At 47.1% G+C, this 20,293-nt stretch overlaps 6 protein-coding genes across 12 annotated transcripts; 3 read left to right on the plus strand and 3 right to left on the minus strand.

Annotated features, from left to right (window-relative positions):
- Positions 1-92: 92 nt before the first annotated feature.
- On the plus strand, positions 93-3,725 carry LOC117145436 (protein transport protein Sec23A). Of its 4 annotated transcripts, none has more exons than XM_033311089.1 (7): positions 93-252; positions 374-675; positions 735-1,984; positions 2,045-2,198; positions 2,267-2,815; positions 2,990-3,010; positions 3,475-3,564. In XM_033311089.1, the coding sequence occupies exons 2-7, from the start codon at positions 397-399 to the stop codon at positions 3,562-3,564; spliced, it is 2,343 nt and encodes a 780-aa protein (XP_033166980.1). In that variant the 5' UTR covers positions 93-252; positions 374-396. The 4 variants fall into 4 exon arrangements, with proteins under 4 accessions (XP_033166980.1, XP_033166979.1, XP_033166981.1 ...); XM_033311088.1 differs by having other exon boundaries at positions 377-675; XM_033311090.1 differs by lacking the exon at positions 93-252 and having other exon boundaries at positions 397-675; positions 3,475-3,725.
- A 95-nt stretch (positions 3,726-3,820) lies between these two features.
- Positions 3,821-5,930, minus strand: LOC117145440 (calcineurin B homologous protein 1). Its single transcript, XM_033311097.1, has 2 exons — positions 5,748-5,930; positions 3,821-4,847 (listed from the first exon to the last, which is right to left on the minus strand). Exons 1-2 carry the CDS (start codon positions 5,812-5,814, stop codon positions 4,345-4,347), a joined length of 570 nt encoding a protein of 189 aa, XP_033166988.1. The 5' UTR covers positions 5,815-5,930; the 3' UTR covers positions 3,821-4,344.
- A 291-nt stretch (positions 5,931-6,221) lies between these two features.
- On the plus strand, positions 6,222-7,418 carry LOC117145438 (mediator of RNA polymerase II transcription subunit 27). Its single transcript, XM_033311093.1, has 3 exons — positions 6,222-6,460; positions 6,519-6,785; positions 6,846-7,418. The coding sequence occupies exons 1-3, from the start codon at positions 6,291-6,293 to the stop codon at positions 7,288-7,290; spliced, it is 882 nt and encodes a 293-aa protein (XP_033166984.1). The 5' UTR covers positions 6,222-6,290; the 3' UTR covers positions 7,291-7,418.
- Positions 7,319-10,980, minus strand: LOC117145437 (gametogenetin-binding protein 2-like). Its single transcript, XM_033311092.1, has 4 exons — positions 10,599-10,980; positions 9,217-9,783; positions 7,833-8,963; positions 7,319-7,657 (listed from the first exon to the last, which is right to left on the minus strand). Exons 1-4 carry the CDS (start codon positions 10,692-10,694, stop codon positions 7,439-7,441), a joined length of 2,013 nt encoding a protein of 670 aa, XP_033166983.1. The 5' UTR covers positions 10,695-10,980; the 3' UTR covers positions 7,319-7,438.
- Positions 10,981-11,655: 675 nt separating this feature from the next.
- On the plus strand, positions 11,656-16,139 carry LOC117145434 (pre-mRNA 3' end processing protein WDR33). The gene is made up of 9 exons (XM_033311082.1): positions 11,656-11,826; positions 11,915-12,251; positions 12,532-12,801; positions 12,859-13,010; positions 14,051-14,148; positions 14,206-14,332; positions 14,398-14,631; positions 14,697-14,908; positions 14,974-16,139. The coding sequence occupies exons 2-9, from the start codon at positions 11,967-11,969 to the stop codon at positions 16,005-16,007; spliced, it is 2,412 nt and encodes an 803-aa protein (XP_033166973.1). The 5' UTR covers positions 11,656-11,826; positions 11,915-11,966; the 3' UTR covers positions 16,008-16,139.
- A 147-nt stretch (positions 16,140-16,286) lies between these two features.
- LOC117145435 (A-kinase anchor protein 17A) lies at positions 16,287-20,171 on the minus strand. Of its 4 annotated transcripts, none has more exons than XM_033311084.1 (8): positions 19,508-20,169; positions 18,899-19,359; positions 18,583-18,840; positions 18,020-18,227; positions 17,252-17,883; positions 17,121-17,180; positions 16,994-17,053; positions 16,287-16,933 (listed from the first exon to the last, which is right to left on the minus strand). In XM_033311084.1, the coding sequence occupies exons 1-8, from the start codon at positions 19,706-19,708 to the stop codon at positions 16,486-16,488; spliced, it is 2,328 nt and encodes a 775-aa protein (XP_033166975.1). In that variant the 5' UTR covers positions 19,709-20,169; the 3' UTR covers positions 16,287-16,485. The 4 variants fall into 4 exon arrangements, with proteins under 4 accessions (XP_033166975.1, XP_033166974.1, XP_033166977.1 ...); XM_033311083.1 differs by having other exon boundaries at positions 16,994-17,071; XM_033311086.1 differs by lacking the exons at positions 16,287-16,933; positions 16,994-17,053; positions 17,121-17,180; positions 17,252-17,883 and having other exon boundaries at positions 18,150-18,311; positions 19,508-20,171.
- Positions 20,172-20,293: the final 122 nt, after the last annotated feature.

The raw sequence follows: 20,293 nt of genomic DNA on the forward strand, positions 1-20,293 counted from the left end.
TTATAATTTTTTGTACATATTTATTTACACCCTTCTTATTCTCTTATTCAAAATATGCATTTCATCGCGCCCTTGCGATAGTATCGCTTGAAAACTGTCTTCCCTGACCTGCAACGTTTGCACTAAAAATTCTGTAATAGTTCGTAGGCTAGGTTTCTACGTTTTGTACGTTTGTATAAATTGTTTCTAGAGTGAGTGCTTTGATTTGTAGAGCCTCTTAAAGACTCATCTCGCGAATTTGTTTACTTACGCGTGAGTATTTTGGCCGTCGCCAGCACGAAAGTTGTCACGACTCGCTGTCAATCCGTGACGTGGCCTGGCCGACCGATTTTTCCAATTGGCAGAGGTCTAAAAGAGGTTTTTCCGATTTAAGTAGTACATTTAAGTGTTGCGGCGATGACCACCTACGAGGAGTTCATCCAGCAGAACGAGGACCGCGACGGAGTGCGTCTGACGTGGAATGTGTGGCCCTCAAGTCGCATCGAAGCCAGTCGGCTGGTAGTGCCCCTAGCTTGTCTTTACCAGCCTTTGAAGGAGCGCCCCGACCTGCCGCCTATTCAGTATGAGCCGGTCTTGTGCACCCGCAGCAACTGCAGGGCCATCCTGAATCCACTGTGCCAGGTGGACTACCGTGCCAAGTTGTGGGTGTGCAACTTCTGTTTTCAGCGCAATCCGGTGAGCTCAATGGTGATCTTTAGACCCTCTGCGGCAGTGTATGACAGTCATTCTTCCAGTTTCCCCCTCAATATGCTGCCATTTCCGAACAGCACCAACCAGCGGAGCTGATTCCGGGATTCAGCACTATTGAGTATACTATTACGCGGGCCCCCACCATGCCTCCCGTCTTCATTTTCCTGGTTGACACCTGCATGGACGAGGACGAGCTGGACGCCCTGAAGGATTCGCTGCAAATGTCGCTAAGTCTGCTGCCAACCAACGCCCTCGTGGGTCTGATAACCTTCGGAAAAATGATACAGGTGCACGAGCTGGGCGCCGAGGGCTGCTCTAAGAGCTACGTGTTTCGCGGCACCAAGGACCTGACTGCCAAGCAGGTGCAGGACATGCTCGGAATCGGGCGTGGAGCGGCTCCGGGGCCGCAGCAACAGCATCAGCTGCCCGGCCAGCCGGCTGGAGCGGCGGCCCCTGTGCCGCCCGCCCATCGCTTCCTGCAACCGATCGGCCAGTGCGACGCCGCGCTGGGCGATCTGCTTAGCGAGTTGCAGCGCGATCCTTGGCCGGTGCCGCAGGGCAAGCGTTACCTGCGCTCCACTGGCGCTGCTCTCTCTATTGCGGTGGGCCTGTTGGAGTGCACCTACCCCAATACGGGCGGTCGCATCATGACATTCGTGGGTGGCCCTTGCTCCCAGGGCCCCGGCCAGGTGGTCGACGACGAGCTGAAGCACCCGATTCGTTCGCATCACGACATCCACAAGGACAACGTGCGGTTTATGAAGAAGGCTATCAAACACTATGATGCCTTGGCGTTGCGGGCAGCCACCAACGGGCATAGTGTCGACATATACTCGTGTGCCCTGGATCAAACCGGCCTGCTGGAGATGAAGCAGCTATGCAACTCCACTGGCGGTCACATGGTCATGGGCGATTCGTTCAACTCATCGCTCTTCAAGCAGACATTCCAACGCGTGTTCGCACGTGATGGTCGCAACGACTTGAAGATGGCCTTCAATGCCACGCTGGAGGTGAAGTGCTCGCGCGAGCTAAAGATCTCCGGTGGGATCGGCTCGTGTGTGTCGCTGAATGTGAAGAGCCCGTCGGTGTCGGATGTGGAGATCGGCATGGGCAACACGGTGCAGTGGAAGCTGTGCACACTGAATCCCAGCTCCACCGTAGCCTACTTCTTTGAGGTGGTCAACCAGCATGCAGCCCCCATTCCGCAGGGCGGGCGTGGCTGCATACAGTTCATTACGCAGTACCAGCACCCAAGTGGACAGCGGCGAATCCGAGTTACCACACTGGCTAGAAAGTATGTGTTCGCATGAACCAGCCCATAGTTTACTTACGTGTTTCAATCTGTTTCTTTTAGTTGGGCCGATGCCACCTCGAACGTGCACCACATCAGCGCCGGCTTCGATCAGGAGGCTGCCGCAGTTCTAATGGCCCGTATGGTCGTCTATCGTGCGGAGACTGACGAAGGACCCGACATTCTGCGCTGGGTCGATCGTCAGTTGATTCGTCTGGTAAGTTTTCGATTGGCTTAATTACTCGTGCCCAATTAATTAGTATTGTAAATGCTTTCCTTTTACAGTGCCAAAAGTTCGGCGAGTACTCAAAGGACGATCCCAACAGCTTCAGGCTGTCGCAAAACTTCAGCCTATTCCCGCAATTCATGTACCACCTGCGCCGCTCGCAGTTCCTGCAGGTCTTCAACAACTCGCCCGACGAGACCACATTCTATCGACACATGCTAATGCGCGAGGACCTCACCCAATCGCTGATCATGATCCAGCCTATTCTCTACAGCTACTCGTTCAACGGCCCTCCAGAACCGGTCCTCCTCGATACGGCTTCCATCCAGGCGGATCGCATCCTCCTGATGGACACGTTCTTTCAGATTCTGATTTATCACGGCGAGACCATCGCCCAGTGGCGAGCCCTCAAATACCAGGACATGCCCGAGTATGAGAACTTCAAGCAGCTGCTCCAAGCGCCGGTGGACGACGCGCAAGAGATTCTCCAGACGCGCTTCCCCATGCCGCGCTACATCGATACGGAGCACGGCGGATCCCAGGCCCGCTTCCTGCTGTCCAAGGTCAATCCCTCGCAGACGCACAACAACATGTACGCCTACGGGCAGGTGAGTCTCGCAGCCAGTGCCATCAACTGGCAACATTTGATTGATCTTTGCAGCGCGCCACTTGGCGTCATCGAAAATTGAATCTCAATCGAAATCTCAATCTCGTTTTATGTTGGTTTTGTTTCATTGTATAATCCGTACCTGTATCCGTTACCGCTCCTTTGTCAATCGCAGGCGCCCATTGGTCAAGTCACGGTAGTACATTTTTGTTTAACTTTTAAACTGGTGGAAAGGTGGATATTTGAAATTTAAGGGGCGGGTATGAAATCTTTGGAAATTGGATATGTCCTTTGCTCTTGAAAGCTATAAGTCCAAATTGGATATATAAATAAGGTATCCACTATTATGTTGCACTGGCTGTCATGCTACAAAATACATACCTGTTTTGCATTTTGCAATAAATCATAGAAACAACATAAGGTAAAAGGTGAACACTTTGGTGACCCGACCCCACACGGTTTAATCTAAGCAAAGATTTTGTCTGTTCCCATTTTTTAATATTGTTTTGAATAATTTCACACATGATTTATATATAAGTGGCTTTTGGTGTTGGTCCCTTCTCGGTGCTTGTTAACCCTTTCTCATTTCCTTCCCTCCCCACTTGGCACGATCCCACCCCACCCATCGCATGACTAATTTTCCGGACATTATCTCGACAGGATGGCGGGGCTCCAGTGCTCACGGATGACGTTTCGCTGCAGCTGTTCATGGAGCACCTCAAGAAGCTGGCTGTGTCCACCACCACATAAATCGACTCTGGCTCTAGTTTCAGGCGCTTGCTTCCCTGGCGAAGTCGAAGAAGGCGAACGACTCCTGGAATCATTGGTCCAGGCAATGCAATTACAAATATACAACCACTTATTCCAATTGATCGTCTGATAACGCAATAAACTATTCAAATTATGTTCAACAATTAGTGTGTTAATCCGCGTTGCTTTTATTCGTAAGCAGCTGAATTAGAATTTACGTTGAGCGGAATGAGTGTGTAATTATAAAAACAAGGTATTAACAAAAAGAAATGTGCATCTCTTTCTTTCTTCATAACAACTATTAATACAAGTAAATCCGAGGGGTTCCTGAAACCTACAATATTTGTAAAAATATTTTTTTTTGTAATACAAGACAACAAAAGCTTTATTTATATTTTTATCATAAATATTTGATCGCTTTCCGGATGCATTTAACTTTTAGATACCAAGCAATTGGTTATATTTTTCTGTATTTCTCTAGCACCTGTGATCAAAACAAATGAATTTTTTGTTTAACTAGAACGCAATATCTTGGATAAGTTTTAGGCAAACTACTTAGGCTTAAAAAACTTTGCGACACTTTCATTTTCATTCATTAAATTGAAACTTCTAAACTTGGAAAACACAACTGGTATAATAAGAATAGCAACCACTGCTATCTAATCATCAGAGGTTTCAGTAACCCGCCGGAATGCCTCTCGACTAACTTCATCCTAAACTATTTGGTACACACTGACTAAGAAGCTCGCTCTTTCCTCGTGATTCCCGCATCCAGCTAGCCTAGTTGAGAAACCGTATGGACATCTTCTGATCCACGTCGGTGCGGTCCAGAGCTTTGCAGAAGTCTTCGAACGAGATCTTGCCCTGGCAGCACAGGTCCGCCTCCAGAATCGTCCTCTCCGCGATGCTGACCAACTGGTCCTGGCTAATGTTCGCCCCGACCATCATGTGCAGGATGGACAGCAGCTCGTCTCTGCTGATCACGCCATCGTCATCCAGATCGTACATCTTGAAGGCGAACTTCAGCTTCTCCTCCCGGCTGTTGAGCTTGCTCTGCTTGTTATCCCTCAGCGGGCGAAAGTGGGCCAGGACGTTCATGAACTGCCGGAAGTTCACCCGATCGTCGTTGCTCTCAGCGAAGAAGGAGTGCACTATCCGCTCGCACAGCGGATTAATGGCCAGTTCCGGTATCCGCATCAGATCCTCCCGGGACAAGGTTCCGCAATCATTGCGATCCAAGGAGGTGAAGCGCGAGTAAAGTCGCTCAATTTGGTTGGGGGTGACTGGAAAGTACAGTGAGGATAAATTAATCTGCCAACCAATTGATAATTTGATTCGAATTAAATACAAATAATTTAGTACTAAAACACGTACTTTCAAATGTAAATGAAAATAGCAGTCCGTCAATTTAAATCATTTAATTAAATTGTTTTTGTTTACAGCCTAGGAACAGAATTCCAATTTGTTGTACTGTTCAGATAAATTGCTTTTGCCATGGAAAACCCGAACGATACCTATGTATTTACGGTGTGCCCATGAGTCCAAGCCCATTCGGAATTAGTTGCTATAAAATCTGGCTGATAAGAGCGAACGCCTTATCATCCTAGCTGATACTAGCTGGTCGAACATTGGATACAAGTTCCAATGCGGTGGCAATTTCAATTGCGCTTATCGCGGCCGGAATATTGAAATTACACGCTCTCGGACACTAGATAATTGCCAGCCAGTATCGAAGATAGGCGCCGACTTTTGCCCCCACCCACCCCCGACTAATACATATATAGCTATCGATGACGTCATGTAGGAAGTGCAGGTGCATTTGGAATGGAAATTGCTTTTGCTGGAAACCATCTGTGCATATACGGCTTATATAAGGCGGGCACAGATCACTCAGACGCAGTTCTGCATAATTTCAACGGAGTTTTTTTAGAACACGTACTTATAGTACGTAGATTGGGAATTTTTATAGAAATGACGAATCGAAACTAAGCGAATCCATTTTGGCAATCCATGGTCTTGGACCCGAAATGCTTTTAGCACTCCAGTGCGATGTTGTTATTTGCGTTGCTCGTGGTCCAATTTATTTATATCCAAGTGCGTATTTGATTTGGTACGGCGCGTTGAAAGTCTCCGGTTGAAAGGGCCCAAGGTTATCACACATCCCGCCCAGAAATCATACTCACAGCCAGTCTCCTCCTGGATTTGCGCGATTTCCTCGTTCCGCAGGAAAAGCGACGACTTATTGCCCATGGTGACGTTGTGTTGTGCGCCGATCGGTCTCTTTAAACTTTCAACAATCGCAGATGAGCATTGAATGCCATTCGATTTGGATTGGACCACAAGTCCGATTTGTGTACAGCCATAATGCAGGCGGAGTAACGGGAAAATGCCGAAAATCGGGTGCGAAAAAATACTGAACTGCCCGCGATGGTCGCTCTAGAGATGGACTTTGCTAAGCGGTGAATGGTTCTTCTGTAAATTTCGAATTAATTATTTTTTGTATCTCTCCAAAATGCACATTTTTAATAGGTCATTTATGAGCATTTCCTGACACACAATCAAAATGTAATATATTTATTAATTTCTTAGGAATGCCCAATCGTATATGCGATGCGTACAGTAATTTTGACTCATCACTAGCTCGTAATTGGCAATCTCCCATCTCTATTGGCATTCGCAAAGAAAACAACGTAAACATTCGTTTTGCCGGATCGAGAATTATCGTTATGGATAAGTTAAATTCCACTCTAACTGCCGTCAAAAACCTGCGATCGAACGTAAGGTTGTGCTTCGAGCACCTGGCCGATGGAACCGATGGGGAGGGCGTCGAGGAGAGCCGGAATAAGTTTGTAAATGACTTCCAGGAGAGATTCGCAGCCATCAACTCGCAATTGCGGTTAGTGACCAGTTGACCTATTCCAATGGAGAATACATTTTAATTAAGCCACTTTCAGTGAGGTAGAGCAGCTGATCAATGGGCTGCCGGTGCCACCAACACCCTATTCCCTCGGGAACACCGCCTACCTGGCGCAGGAAACTTCGCAGGATCGACAGGCGCTGTACCCTCAGTTGGTGAACAGCTACAAGTGGATGGACAAGGTGCACGACCACAGTTTCCTGGCCTTCAACAATCTCAACCAGAACACACTTAGGCGCTCCTACAATTACTGCTCCCAGAAGCGCCAGCGATTGCCTTTCTCGTCCTTTAACAATGATCCAGAGTAAGTCCGAAGTGCGCAGCTTGACTTAAGGCTTAACTTCTTTGTCCCTCTGATCCTTAGCCACATAGATAAGCTCCTGAGTGAGATCAACACCCCTCCGCATACTTCGTACAGAATTTTCCGTCCGTTCGGCACAAACGCTGTCACCATCGTGACAATAAGTAACGTGATGAAGGCGGCTATTGTCTTCAAAGGAGTGCTCATAGAGTGGGTTACGGTTAAGGGATTCGATGAGCCGCTGGAGCATGACGACCTGTGGGCCGAGTCACGTTACGAGGTGTTCCGCAAAGTCCAGGATCACGCTCACTCAGCAATGCTGCATTTCTTTTCGCCGACGCTGCCCGATCTGGCAGTGAAAAGCTATATAACCTGGCTGAACAGCCACGTCAAACTGTTCCTCGAGCCCTGCAAGCGTTGTGGAAAATTCGTGGTTAACGGATTGCCTCCGACCTGGCGGGACCTGCGCACTCTGGAACCCTTCCACGAGGACTGCCGAAATTGCTAATGATATTTAAGTATTTTAACGCCGATAGTTGTAACTTGTATACTTCATTTATTTCAAAAACAAAAAATTATATGTACTTTGAATGCATGCGGGCGGATTTTTTAAAATCGCCACGCTCGACTGAATAACTACAACGGTTCAATGCGTTTCATTGGCCAACCAGTGCAGAAGGCGCCCGCTTCGATTTCTGCACCTGCGTCTGAACGCCGTGCTGTACGCACAGCCGCTCGAAGTTGGCACGCAGCTTTGCGCGGAGCTCCTCTCGCTTTCGCTGCACTTGCTCCCGGTGGCACTTGAAGGCCGTAACCACCTCCTGGGGAATGTAATAGATCTCCTCGTCTTTGTCGTCGTATTCGTCGAAGTCGTCCTGCAATTAATAAAGTTTTATTAGTTTCATTTCGATATGGCGAATCTTTTTCAAAGCCTACTCTGAACATAATATTTTCAGATAATTAATTCCGACCCTAAGCTCTTGATGTTTCTTTCTATTTTTACCATATCTAAACACTTCCTATCTTTTTAGAGACAATGTTGCGACTCACCCACATCTGCAACAATGAAAACTTGTGATCCAACTGCGACTGGTGACTGTAGAAGAGAAAGTCGTCTGAGTCCTCGTCGTGGACGTCGTGATTACACAGCCCATCCGAGCAGGACACTTCCGAGCCTTCTGGTGATGAAATCGCGCTAGATGTCCGAGAGCCGGCATGCGAATGGGGATCGCTGCCGTATCCAGAATCGCGCACATCCTGCTCGCACGGGCAGTTAGGCATGGACGCCAGGCACTCCTCGCACTTATCACCAACCGTTTTGGCGATGCTTGACGAAATGCAACTGGCCACGTCGAGTTGATCGTGATCAGCATCCAACGGCTGGACCCCAGCCGTGGCCTGCATCTGCTTTTGGCTACCCATCTTTGCGGAGGCCGCTTTCTTCTGCTTCTTTTTCTTCGATTGCTTCTTCGGTTTCGATTTCGTTGGCTTGGACGTTAGCTCGGGTTCGGGCTCCGGGTGAGGTGCCTCTATAACAATGCCATCGTCCGCACCTGGATCGCTTAGTTCCTCATGCTGCACCTGACTCTCCTCCTCCAGGTCTAGCTCCTCATTCCGCAACTCCTCTTCCTCCTCGTCGGACTCGTTGGCCTCGGTATTCTCGCATTGCCTGTGCAGCAAGTTCTTCTTCTCGTCCTTCTTCTTCTTCTTCTTGAGCTTCTTCTGCTCCCGCTTGATCTGCTTGGCCCTCTCCGCCCGGCTGATCTCCTGGTACAGTAGCTCCAGATTGCTGATTCCCTGCTTCTGCTCCACGAACGTGTCAAAGCTGCGGCAAAGGGCGTGGACACCCACAGCGGCCAGCACCTGGCATGCGCGCTCCTCCTCCCGCAGACTGACGTAGATGCGACGCAGCCGTTCGTACATAATCATGCCCACGCAGGTCAGCACCTCTTCCTGGGCAATCTCCAGCGTCTTAGCGTGGCGCTCGCGCAGTTTTGAGTAGCTACCGTTCACCTCGGGCTCGGCCCGCTTGATCAGCGCGTCCAGGAACTCTATCTTGTTTGTCGTCACGTGGATGTGCTGGTCGGGCACGCACTTCCGAATATGAGCGTACAACTGGGCCGCATAGCCCTTCTCCTTGGACGATATTTCACCAATGAGTATTTTGTAGGCGCGCTCAATCTGCAAGAAAAATGAGAAGTTTGCTTAGTAATATTGTAACGTAATCAATTTTTTAGGATCTCTTGGTAATCAACTCCCAAAACTGTATGACAAACTGCATTATAATTTTCAAAGCTAAAAGCGTGCAAGTCTTTGTTTTAAATAACGCACATTATACATGAATTTGCAACCTTCAATTATTATCATATTGAATTATTATTATTATCCTCTTCGGATCAAATCACGCTTTTAATTGAAATATCTTGTATCTCACCTTTGTACGGCAGCCAGAGCAAAACTTGTGCTTCTTCAGGTAGTTCTCCAGTACGTCGTGCAATTCCTTTGTCTCGATGATGGTTAACTCGTTGCGGCAGTTACTCTTCATGGCGGACCACACCTCTCGCCAGGTCTCCGAAAAGGGTTTGGCACGAAAGGCGTCCAGCGAATGGAGAACGCAGCGCGTCTTGTTCCGCAGTTTGTTGTCCAGCAGGTTATTAAGAACCTCATGGTGCCGGTAGAGCAGCGTTCCAAGTGCCTGCGGGGTCTTAAGCTTCTCCTCCACAATGCCCAGGGTGGCAGTGGGGCGCAGTTCCAGCGGATCGAGTGTTCGGTGTCCCGTCTCGGTTAGTTGATGAAACAACCGCTCTACGCGTCTACGACACCCGACGCACTGGACGCACTGATTGAGGACTTCCATGAAACTGGCACTGTCGATCTCCAGCGATTGCCGGCGCTCGGCCTCTGTGAGCAGTTTGAATTTGCGTGAAAACTCCTCCAGGTCACGTCCACGGATCAGCGGACTGTCGATCACTAGTCCTTTGCTGTTCAGGTCCATGAGCATCTGCGGATAAAGTAGAGAATTCAATTAGGGGAGGTTATAGTACATATATGGTATCGTGACTATCTGATCTATTTGCTCGAATACCCTAGCCAGCAAAGAACAACTGATATGTTTACATTAGTATTATAAAGAACTTTTATACAACGCTGTAAGTAAATAAACAATTCGGATCGATCCAATGATATTTGCGGTCAAATAACCGTCAGTATTAATATAACGTTTAATTGTTTGCGTTAAATATAATAATCCGAGAAAACATGCAATACAAAACAAACAACAGCTGTTCTTTCGAAAAACTAACGGAGCTCTGGACACTGGCATAAATGCACCTTCAAACGTATCGATAACAATAGCGGTCGGGTGTGCAACCGATGTTATTAACTAGAGATGTTGGCCAGAGAATCTGAGCCTGAGAGATCATCACCTCTGGAGATGGCGACGGGTGCATGTGATGTGCAAACAAACAGGTTCGTGTTGTTGCACTTTCCAGCAACAAGGCGGCCGTGGCCAGGGAGGCGGAGAAAGAAGAGTTCGGTGGGTGGTGGCTGGTGCAGAATCATAATTGCAGCTCAAGTTCAATTAATAAATGCACTTATACACACCAATCCAAAGCAAACCCACACTTCGTCACCATCCGCCACTTACACATAACAATCCGCCGTGTTATGAAAGTTTTTGGACCAAGTGCACGCACACACGCACAGCGGACGTCTCTGTTGTATGTGCGTCTGTGTGCGTGGGTTCTCTGCTGGCAGTCATTTTCTTTGGATGGACGGCCGTACATATAGCGGAAATCGGTGCGGATATATGCTTACCATTAACTTATCGCCAGCCACCAGGGGCAAATTTCTGCGGCCAACGTAACCGGAGTCGTCGTCGTCCGTGTTGTAGACCTTTGTGAGTCTGGCCATTATGGGTATTTGACTTCGCGAGCCAGCGACGGGCAAAACGAAATTTTAGGCACTTTGCGACACAGACACACACTTTTCTCCAGAGGTCCGGGTGTGGAAAACGGGGTACAGAATCGACAGGCGTAAGGCAGCAGCGTGCGGATCGATAAATAGTGTTTTGACAACAATATCCGCTCTCCACGCAATTCGAGTGACTTTCGGAACGCTCTAAAATCGGCTACAAAAGTATCTTCTCTGTCAAACACGTAGTAGGCAGCAAGTCGGTCCGGTCGCCATTAAAACGGAGCAGAGTTGCCAGTAGGGGATGTTTGATAAAGTATCGAGGTAACCAAGGAATATATTTATATCGCACTTTAATATATGCCTAAGTACGTTAGAACGATATATATTTTAAATATTTCATTACATTTCCGGGGTTGTATCTTATAATTTTAACATTAGTTAGTGAGTGCTTTTTTAGTACAATGACCGCATTAATATTCGTAGCATGAGAATCCCTCCGTCGATTACGGTCATTCACTTTCCCAACGGCTATTTATATTGATGGAAAATTATTAGTTTTATTTTTGCTGAATGCTGATATAGAAAACCTAAAATTTGTGACTGTGTAACTAGCTGAGGCTTAGTACATTTATCGTTAGTAAATTGAAAATAATAAAATTATTTATACTTTATGTTCAAATTAGTTGGATACCCTTGTCTGGCAGCACACTATTGCTACGCTACTATCGATAAGGCACGCTGGTGGGACTTCTCAAACATATCGAGATCATAAGAACAACATTTTGGATATTTAGTTCTTAAATAATATTATGAAAAATAAATTAAAAGCTGAGCAAAAGTGTCACCAGGTCTTAGAAATTTTAAAAAGAAAACTTATAAGCAGGCATGAAACTGCCAATTAAATTGTAAAGATAAATAAAATTGGTTGAACTCCTGACTGCTGTTAGATATCGATAACATTGCAATCGAAGCACACGCTGGTGTCGGCGTTTCGCCGTGAATTCCTCAAATTCGCGTTCGGAAAGTTACTAGTTATTTGCAACGCGGCGATTTGCAGATCTTTTAGTTATTTAATCTAAGCATTAGTACACCCACCACCGCGCCAATGCCAACACTGTAGAAAACACGAGTAAGTAGAGCTTTGCTTGGATAATAACGGCCAACTGATACACCCACTACGCCTTCATCTGTGTGTGTGTGTTTGTGTGCGGGCGAAGACATTTTTTGCAGCCAAGCGGAAAAAGAGGCATTGGACAAAACAGCCGCAACATGGACTTATCGCAACCGCCACCGCAGCTGCTCACGGCGCCCTCGGCCCTAGCCACCAACTTTACATCGCTGCCCCCGCCGAACATGGGCGGCCAGCACTACCGGCATTACCATCCGCACCATGGGTCCAACAAGCACGGCTACAACCAGTTCAAACCCTTCATGCCCGGCGGCTTCCAGCGACCCTTTGGAATGTCCCAGGACGACTTCGACGGCAAGCGACTGCGGAAAAGCGTGATGCGGAAGACAGTTGACTACAATGCGTCCATCATCAAGGCACTGGAGGTGATTCCTTAGGTTCATATAGAATGGATAGTTTGACTGCGAAGTTTTAATTTGTAGTAGCAGAGACTTTATTCTTATAAAGATCAAAATAAGATCAATTCACCCACATTAAAAAAGTTAATTTCAAAAACCATAACTAGACTACTAACTACACATGTAAAAGATCAATCTCTATAGACATTTTATAGGTTAAGACGGGGTATGCCCATTATCTAGGCTACCATTTTAAGTTCTCGATATCCCATTTTAAAATTTCAAAAATATATTTTTGTTTTCGCAGAACCGATTGTACCAGCGGGACTATCGGGACCGCTTGGCTTTGCAGCCGGACAGCATTTATGTGCCCCACATGCTGCCGCCCTCCGCCTACTTGGACAATCCTTCGAACGCGGTGACCACAAGGTTCGTGAAGACGGCCACCAATAAGATGCGATGTCCGATTTTCACACTGGCCTGGACGCCAGAGGGCAGACGTTTGGTAACCGGGGCCAGTTCGGGCGAGTTTACGCTATGGAACGGACTAACCTTCAATTTCGAGACCATTCTGCAGGTGGGTTTCCGTCAGCAGATCCCGTGGGATCACCTCTAATCTTATGTTGCCCAACAGGCCCACGACATTTCTGTGCGGACGATGGTGTGGTCGCACAACGACAGCTGGATGGTGACCGGCGACCATGGCGGCTATGTTAAGTACTGGCAGTCCAACATGAACAACGTGAAGATGTACCAGGCGCACAAGGAGGCGATTAGGGGAATAAGGTATATAATTGTAATTGTCGAATGTATTTACCATTTTGTAGCCGATGACGCCAGCCGACCAAGGCAAAACCAAAACCAGATTCGCGTTGCTCACATAGTTCCTTTAGTTTGGGTCGCTGGGTGTTTTTTGTTGCCTAATCAACTTAGTGGATCGGTTACTTTCATTGCTGTTGCGAATACATATCAATAAAACCGTCAATATAGCAACATGCCATATAGATACAAGCTTCGCCTTATGGGCTACCTAAGTTTTAACCTCGACTCCACTAGAACAAAATGACTCAAATATGTTGTAAGTACCGAAACTCTTCTGTGATATATCAATAAAAAATGAAAAGAAATAAAATGACTGAAAGTGAAATGATGCAAATGCAATATTGAGAAAAGCTAACAATAAAACCATCTGACTGAGAACAAAAGAAACCATTGCACAATTTTATTTCCGCGGCCACAAAATCAACAATAAATAAAATGCATTGTGTTGCACTGATTGTTCGAAAAATCGGGGGTTTGAGTGTTTTCTTTCTCAAGACTGCCGAATAATCCTGGCGTAAGGACCACCGATCAAGCAAATCGGCCACATTACATTATATAAATACAAATTATATAGAGTTGTGCTGGTAACAATTTACTTTTTTTGAAGAAAATCTTTCTTTGGTAACTTTTAATAAGCTAAATTATTTCACATCCACTGAATCTTACCAAGGTTTTATTTATGCGATATCTGTAAGTCAAAAATAAATTGTAAAAGCATATTTAAACAAGAATTTTATATTATATGGTTTCGTGTCACTTAAAATGAAATGATGATTCTAGATCGATTTTTCGAAGTCAAATGTTTTACGCACTGAAAAGAGTTTATATTGTATTATATTATTGTGAGCTTCGCGTATTTAGCGTTCCTAGACAAGTAAAACGTGATCCTGGATTTGAAGTTTAATCAATCAATTCATCAAACTAACTCCGCCCACACTCATTATCATCATTTAACCCGTGTTTTGTTACGTTCTAACGTTCTCCAATGCAATCCACCAACGCAGTTTCAGTCCCACGGACAGCAAGTTCGTCAGCGGCAGCGACGACGGAACCCTGAGGATATGGGACTTCATGCGGTGCCAGGAGGAGCGAGTGCTACGAGGTGAGATTTAGTAGGGGGTGGTCCCGATACAGAAGTCTAACTATGTACCTCAAAAAGGCCACGGAGCTGACGTCAAGTGCGTGCACTGGCATCCACAAAAGGGAATGATCGTCAGCGGTAGCAAGGACAACCAGCAACCCATCAAGATTTGGGATCCCAAGAGCGGCATTGCCCTGGCTACTCTGTGAGTCTTCGTTTTTAGAACAATTCACATCATGGCACATACTCACATTTTTTCAATTATCATAGACACGCCCACAAATCTACAGTGATGGATTTGAAGTGGAACGACAATGGCAACTGGCTGGTCACCGCATCCAGAGATCATCTACTCAAGCTCTTCGACATTCGCAACCTGCGGGAGGAGGTTCAGGTCTTCCGTGGTCACAAGAAGGAGGCCAGCTCCGTATCCTGGCATCCCATACACGAGGGCCTCTTCTGCTCCGGCGGCTCCGATGGATCCATTTTGTTTTGGAATGTTGGGTGGGTCTTAGCTCTCTGTTTACTGCTTACAAGTTAACTGGATTAATGGCAATCCTCGCTTGCAGTACCGACAAGGAGATTGGCTGTGTGGAGACGGCACACGACAGCATCGTTTGGACTCTGGCCTGGCATCCACTGGGCCATATTCTGTGCTCCGGCTCCAATGATCATACGATCAAATTCTGGACGAGGAACAGACCGGGAGATCTGATGAGAGACAAATACAATCTGAACACATTGCCCGCCAGCCTGGCTGCTCTGGATGAGTGTGAATACGGTCTGTTATCCCTTTTATTTTGCCCAACAAAACCAATGTTTTCATATACCCTCTCTTCCCAACAGATGATGCAATTATACCCGGAATGGGACCCGAGGACCGGGTGGAGTTTACTGAAAGTTTAACTGCCGACAAAGGCTTTATTCCTGGCTTGGATTTGGATCCAAACAAAGCAATAAATGACCGCGATCGGGAGAAAAAGGTTCCCTACAGCAAGCCCATTCCCCGCAACTTCCAGGTGAACTGGGCAGGACCCCGGCGAGCGGACGATCCCAGCGTGCTCAGCATTCACGAGGAGCTGGCCGCCCGGGAGGCCAAGGACACCACCAGCGGACTGAACCACCAGCAAATCAGCGAGAACACAATAGAGGGCATCTTGGCCAGCGGCATGCTCAACGGCCTCGATCCACAGACCATTGTCGGCGTTCTCGTGTACAACCGGTTCATTCGCGTTCACCCGGACTCTCGCCTGATGGCGGCTATTCGTCAGGGAGCCGAGTTCCTCAACAAGTACATCGACGCTGGCAAGCTGGAGGAGCTCAACGATGTAGTCCCAGTGAAGGATAGGTCCAGATCCGTATCTCCCACAGTGGAGGCACGTGGGGAGATGGTCTCCCCGCCCACCAAGAAGTCCCGCTTCGAACCACGTCAGCATAACGCCCAGTTGGTGTGCGTTCGAGAACTGATGCAATGTAAAAAGCCCTTCCTGCAGTCACTGGTCGCGGCGAAAGCACAGCAACCCAACACGGAGTTTGTGGACGAACCGCCGCTGGAGCAAAGGGATCGGGAGCGCGAACGTGAAGGAGATCGCGACTGGGAGCGGGAGCGCGGTCGTGAACGGGAGAGAGACCAATCCGGGGGCAGGCCCAATCCCTGGGCTTCCAATGCACCCTGGTCGAACAACGGCAATCCTGGTGGCAATGGCAATGGATCCAATGGCTTCAGCAACAATGGCGCGGAAAGTTTCAACGATCGAGAACGCGGTGGCCAACGTCGCCGGCGTGGCAACAACAACTCCGGTTCTGGCAACGGCGGTGGTGGAGGAGGAGGCGGTGGCGGCGGCCGAAATCGCGGTCGCAACAACAACAGACGTTACTAATCGCTATCCCACCAACTCTATTTCCTGTCAATCTCCTTTGCATCTTTTGCTTTGTAATGCTGAAATCAATTTATATTGCTTAAGAAACGAAAAGAAATTCGGTTTGTAATATATTATACGTGTTGTGTGTCATTTTGCGAGTTTTTTCCAAGTTTCTTACAATGGAGTGTCTGGAATTTTACTTACATGGATATTGGTTTCTCTAGGAATAATCAAGATTCAACATTTTATTCTGACATTCGAACCATTTAGGTTGAAGATAAAAGTTAGCATTTTAGGTACTGTGTTGGCAGTTCTTTTAATTAATTTCGATAATTACAATTTGATGTTTTAGTAGATTATGATATACTTTGCGTGCACAAATTCGCTAACTTAACTTTAATAAAACTGGAAATACACAAGACAAGTGTAGTAGGAGAACAACTTTGATATATTTATTAATGGAACTCCTACTAACAACGAAACTAGTGACTATGTTTCAGGCAGCCAGTGAGTTGCGACGACTGCTGCGGCTACTGATGCTGCCACGTCTTTCGCTGGCCTCCCCTTGCGGCTCGGCGTCCATGTGGTTGCTGCTGTGGCTGTTGGTACGTGGGTGTCTGAACTTCTCCTTGATCTCACGCTCCTCCTCGCGCATTCGATCCTTGGTGTGCTGTTCGATGGTGCGCTGTATTTTCTCGGCAGAAGCCACCAGTTTGTCGGCCTCCAGGATGACTTCTTTCGGCGTATGGCTGCGGCTTCTGCTGTTACTGCGACTGCTGCGATGACGGCTCCGGTGATCCCGGCGGGAGCTAGATTGCCTGCGGGTGTGCGAGCGTGATCGTGATCGGGAATAACTGCTAGAACGAGATCGGCGCGTGGACGCCAGCTTTCGATTCTTGCGCTGTGCTGGCGTTTTGCTGCGGCTGCGGGAGGATCTGCTGTGGCTGCGCCATAAATGAATTGAGTAAAAAACGGAACTGGGAAAGTGCTTTTTCAAATCATACCTGGATCTCGATGAGTAAGATGACTTTCGGTAGTGGGAGCGACTGCGTGACTTCGAGCGCCTGGAACGACAAACAATTCTATATTTTTAATAGTACTCTATAGTCATAAGCGTTACGCATTACTTACCGGCGTCCCCGGGAGCGGCTTCGACTCCTTGAATACGAAGATGAGGAACGCGACCTATTTCTGAAATTCACAAAGTGGAAAAAAGAAGCATTTCACTTAAGTGCAGCACAAACTTTATGCTGGATTCGTACCTCCCCCGCGAAGACTTGTGGTAGTAGCCATTCTCGTTCTCGTCGTCGTAGCGATCGTGTTTCGAGTTGTAATACGAGTCATATCCGGAGCGACTGCCTCTTATACCGATGCCACGACCTCTTCCACGACCGCGAGGTCGCGGAGCAAAGCCACGATAATTGCTTGAGACTGGAAAAGGGGCAGGTGGCCGATAAAGCGCTCCGGGAAATACTCCTGGCAGGCCGTATCCGAACATCGAAAGAGACTGCATCCATTCGCTGGCAACCTTAGCGTTGTAAACTCCTGGTCCCGGAACAGCGCCAGCGGCCATTGCGGCCACCGCATTCAAAGGGTTCAGAGCAGAGTTGACGTCGCCTGGTGCCGCAGATTCTGTTACGCCGTTGCCCAGTTTATGCCGCTTACTGCTCGCCGCTTCGTCTTCGCTGCTGGCGTCTGCGGGCGCAGCGCTCTTCTTGCTCTTACTCTTCAGCAGGCCCAGAAGAGGAGTATTGCTTTTAATTTCCTGTACGATTTTACGCTGATCACAAACAAGTTTCTCAGTGGCAGCCTTGTACTTTTCGACCAGACGACCACGTTGGATATCCTTGTCATCATCTTGTTTGGCTCGCCGGTTTTTGTCCCTTTGTTTCAGCTGTATTAAAGAAACAAATATAAATAATTATTATTATAACTCTTGTACTTTTTAAAACATATGTTATTTTTCGATATGTCCTTTAACTTTTGATTTGAAATACCACATTGACTTGTAGTTCTTAACTTTCGCCCACCTGTATCCGCTCAAATAGTTTTTCCAGAGTTCGTATGCTCTCCAGCTTGCGCTGCGCTATCATCAGCTTGCGCTCCTCGATGCGAATCTTTTGCGAGATCTCCACTTGGCCGCGCTCCTGGATCTTTTTCATGTGCTTTTCTTTGCGCCTTTCTTCGCGTTCACGCTGCTTTTCCGCTTCCGCTTTTTTTAACTCTTCTTGCTTTTGCCTGTAATTTTTGTTGCAATTTTGCGGGTTTTGTTTTTCTTTTTATATATTTGTTATGCATAATAAATATTTGTTAACTGTTCGTCTAGAAGATACAGAGAACGGTTGGCTTAAGGCTGCCTCGACCAGCGGCCGCCAGGTGAGAAGCAAAAATAGGTAGATGTAAAAGGGCTAGATATGAAAACAGTAGAAAGGCAGCCAGACTAAACGCGACATATTTCAATTTCTAATTCTAATATAGATCAATGGTAATCAACTTGCTTGAGTTTAAATAAAAATTAAGACTTAAGGCGACCTGACAGAGGCATTGCCATTTGGTTACTGTTTTCGGTTTCCGGCCTAAAAAGTTATCAAACCTTTCGCGATCCAATTCCTCTTCCTGCTGCTTTTTTAGTTTTTCCCGCTCCTCGTCCTCGGCCTGGGCTTTCGCGATGCACTTTTTCCGCATCCGTTCTCGGCGCTGTATGTGCGAGTCGCTGAGATGCTTCTGTTTGTCGAAGCTCACACAAATGTTGATGGCTTGAGTCTTGTCCACAAACTTTCGGACCAACTTATTGCCCCTGAACTCGTCCATGGCTCGGACGAAGCTGGAGTACTCCTCGAACTGAACATATCTGTACAAAAAAGTGTTAGCTACACGAACCAAATATTCGTATCTTATTCGAAACTTACCCTTCGAATAGAACATCCTGCTCGAAGCTAAACGTCCGCATGCCGTTAATGTCCGCCTGCATGCTCTTTCGGTACGGATCACAGATAGGTATGTCCACCACCCGGACGCGTCCGAACTTTTCAAAGATTCGCTTAAAGATGTTCTCGCTGGGCTTGACGTGCTCCTCATGCTCCGAGTGCCGCGGACAGAACCAACGTATGGGCAGATGGCTGATGTGAATGGTGTCCGGCCGTTCGCCGGCCTTCATTTCATCCATGTTTTTGGCATCCCGGAAGTATGAGTCCCAGTCGTGTCGCGTTGGAAAGTCATCCTTAGACTCTGCACAACGCACTCGGAAGGACTCACTAAAGCCGGAGATGCGTAGCGAAATGCCGTCTAAACGTTGGATGGCCGCCCTAAGGCGTTTTCGCTCGTCCAGCTCAGCTTCCAATCGGATGGTGTTTACAGTGCTTTTGGAGACCTGGTCGGACAGATGATGGAAATTCGATTAAAATTATATGATGTGGATGCGATGTACATACATAAGTATGGATACTTACATTTCTAAATATTTTGTTTACATTAAATAAATATTATTCTTGTGTAAAAATCGTTTGGTATAAACTTACTTTGAGCAGGAGAAACTTGTCCGGCTTAAGCTCGGCGCCCAGTTTGTCCATTATCTCCAGGTTAGATACGGATTTGCCGGACTTGATTGTCGGCAGCGACACGGAGATTTGCATTTTGGCCAGCGGCTTGAGGTACAAGCTGTGCGGCAAGTAAAAAGGAATGCAGTCTGCCACATTTTCTATAGTCTGGATGTGGGTCATTTTGAAAAGGTGTTTTTTTCGGTTTTTCGATTCGAAACAGTGCAATGTAATGAGTCAAAATACAGAAAGTAATATTTGTGTGTCTATTACCAAGTAAGACCCCTAAGCCTAGAGCTATAACCTAAGGAGTCATCCCAAGAAACGCCCAGGATAATGCAAAAGGAAAATGCCACCCGTGTCCCTTGCTGAGATGAGTGTTTCATGAGTGTGGGTGTGAGTGTGAATGTGTCATGAAGAGTGTGGGGAGGGGGTTAGGACCCTCGTTTTGATGGGCGCCCGTATTGGTTTGTTATAGGGACTTGGGCCACCTTAACTTTTGAACGCTGCTAATGCTACTTAAGTATAATAAATGCTGTGACTTTTAATGTGCGGATGCTGCGCTTTTTGCTAAAAAGAATAAATCTATTGGGTTATTTTATTTGCACTTTTCACTAGAGACGGCCGACTGTCGATAGGTTTGATTTACGAAACAAATAGGGATGGATCAAAAACAGGTTTCTCTTGACAGTTGAGGGTATTCTCAAGGGCTAAACAAAATAGTGTAAATGTTAATGCGGGGATATAAACACTAAATATACTTCTAAA

Source organism: Drosophila mauritiana, chromosome 3R, assembly GCF_004382145.1.
Source record: "Drosophila mauritiana strain mau12 chromosome 3R, ASM438214v1, whole genome shotgun sequence".
NCBI classification, from domain to species: Eukaryota; Metazoa; Arthropoda; class Insecta; order Diptera; family Drosophilidae; genus Drosophila; species Drosophila mauritiana.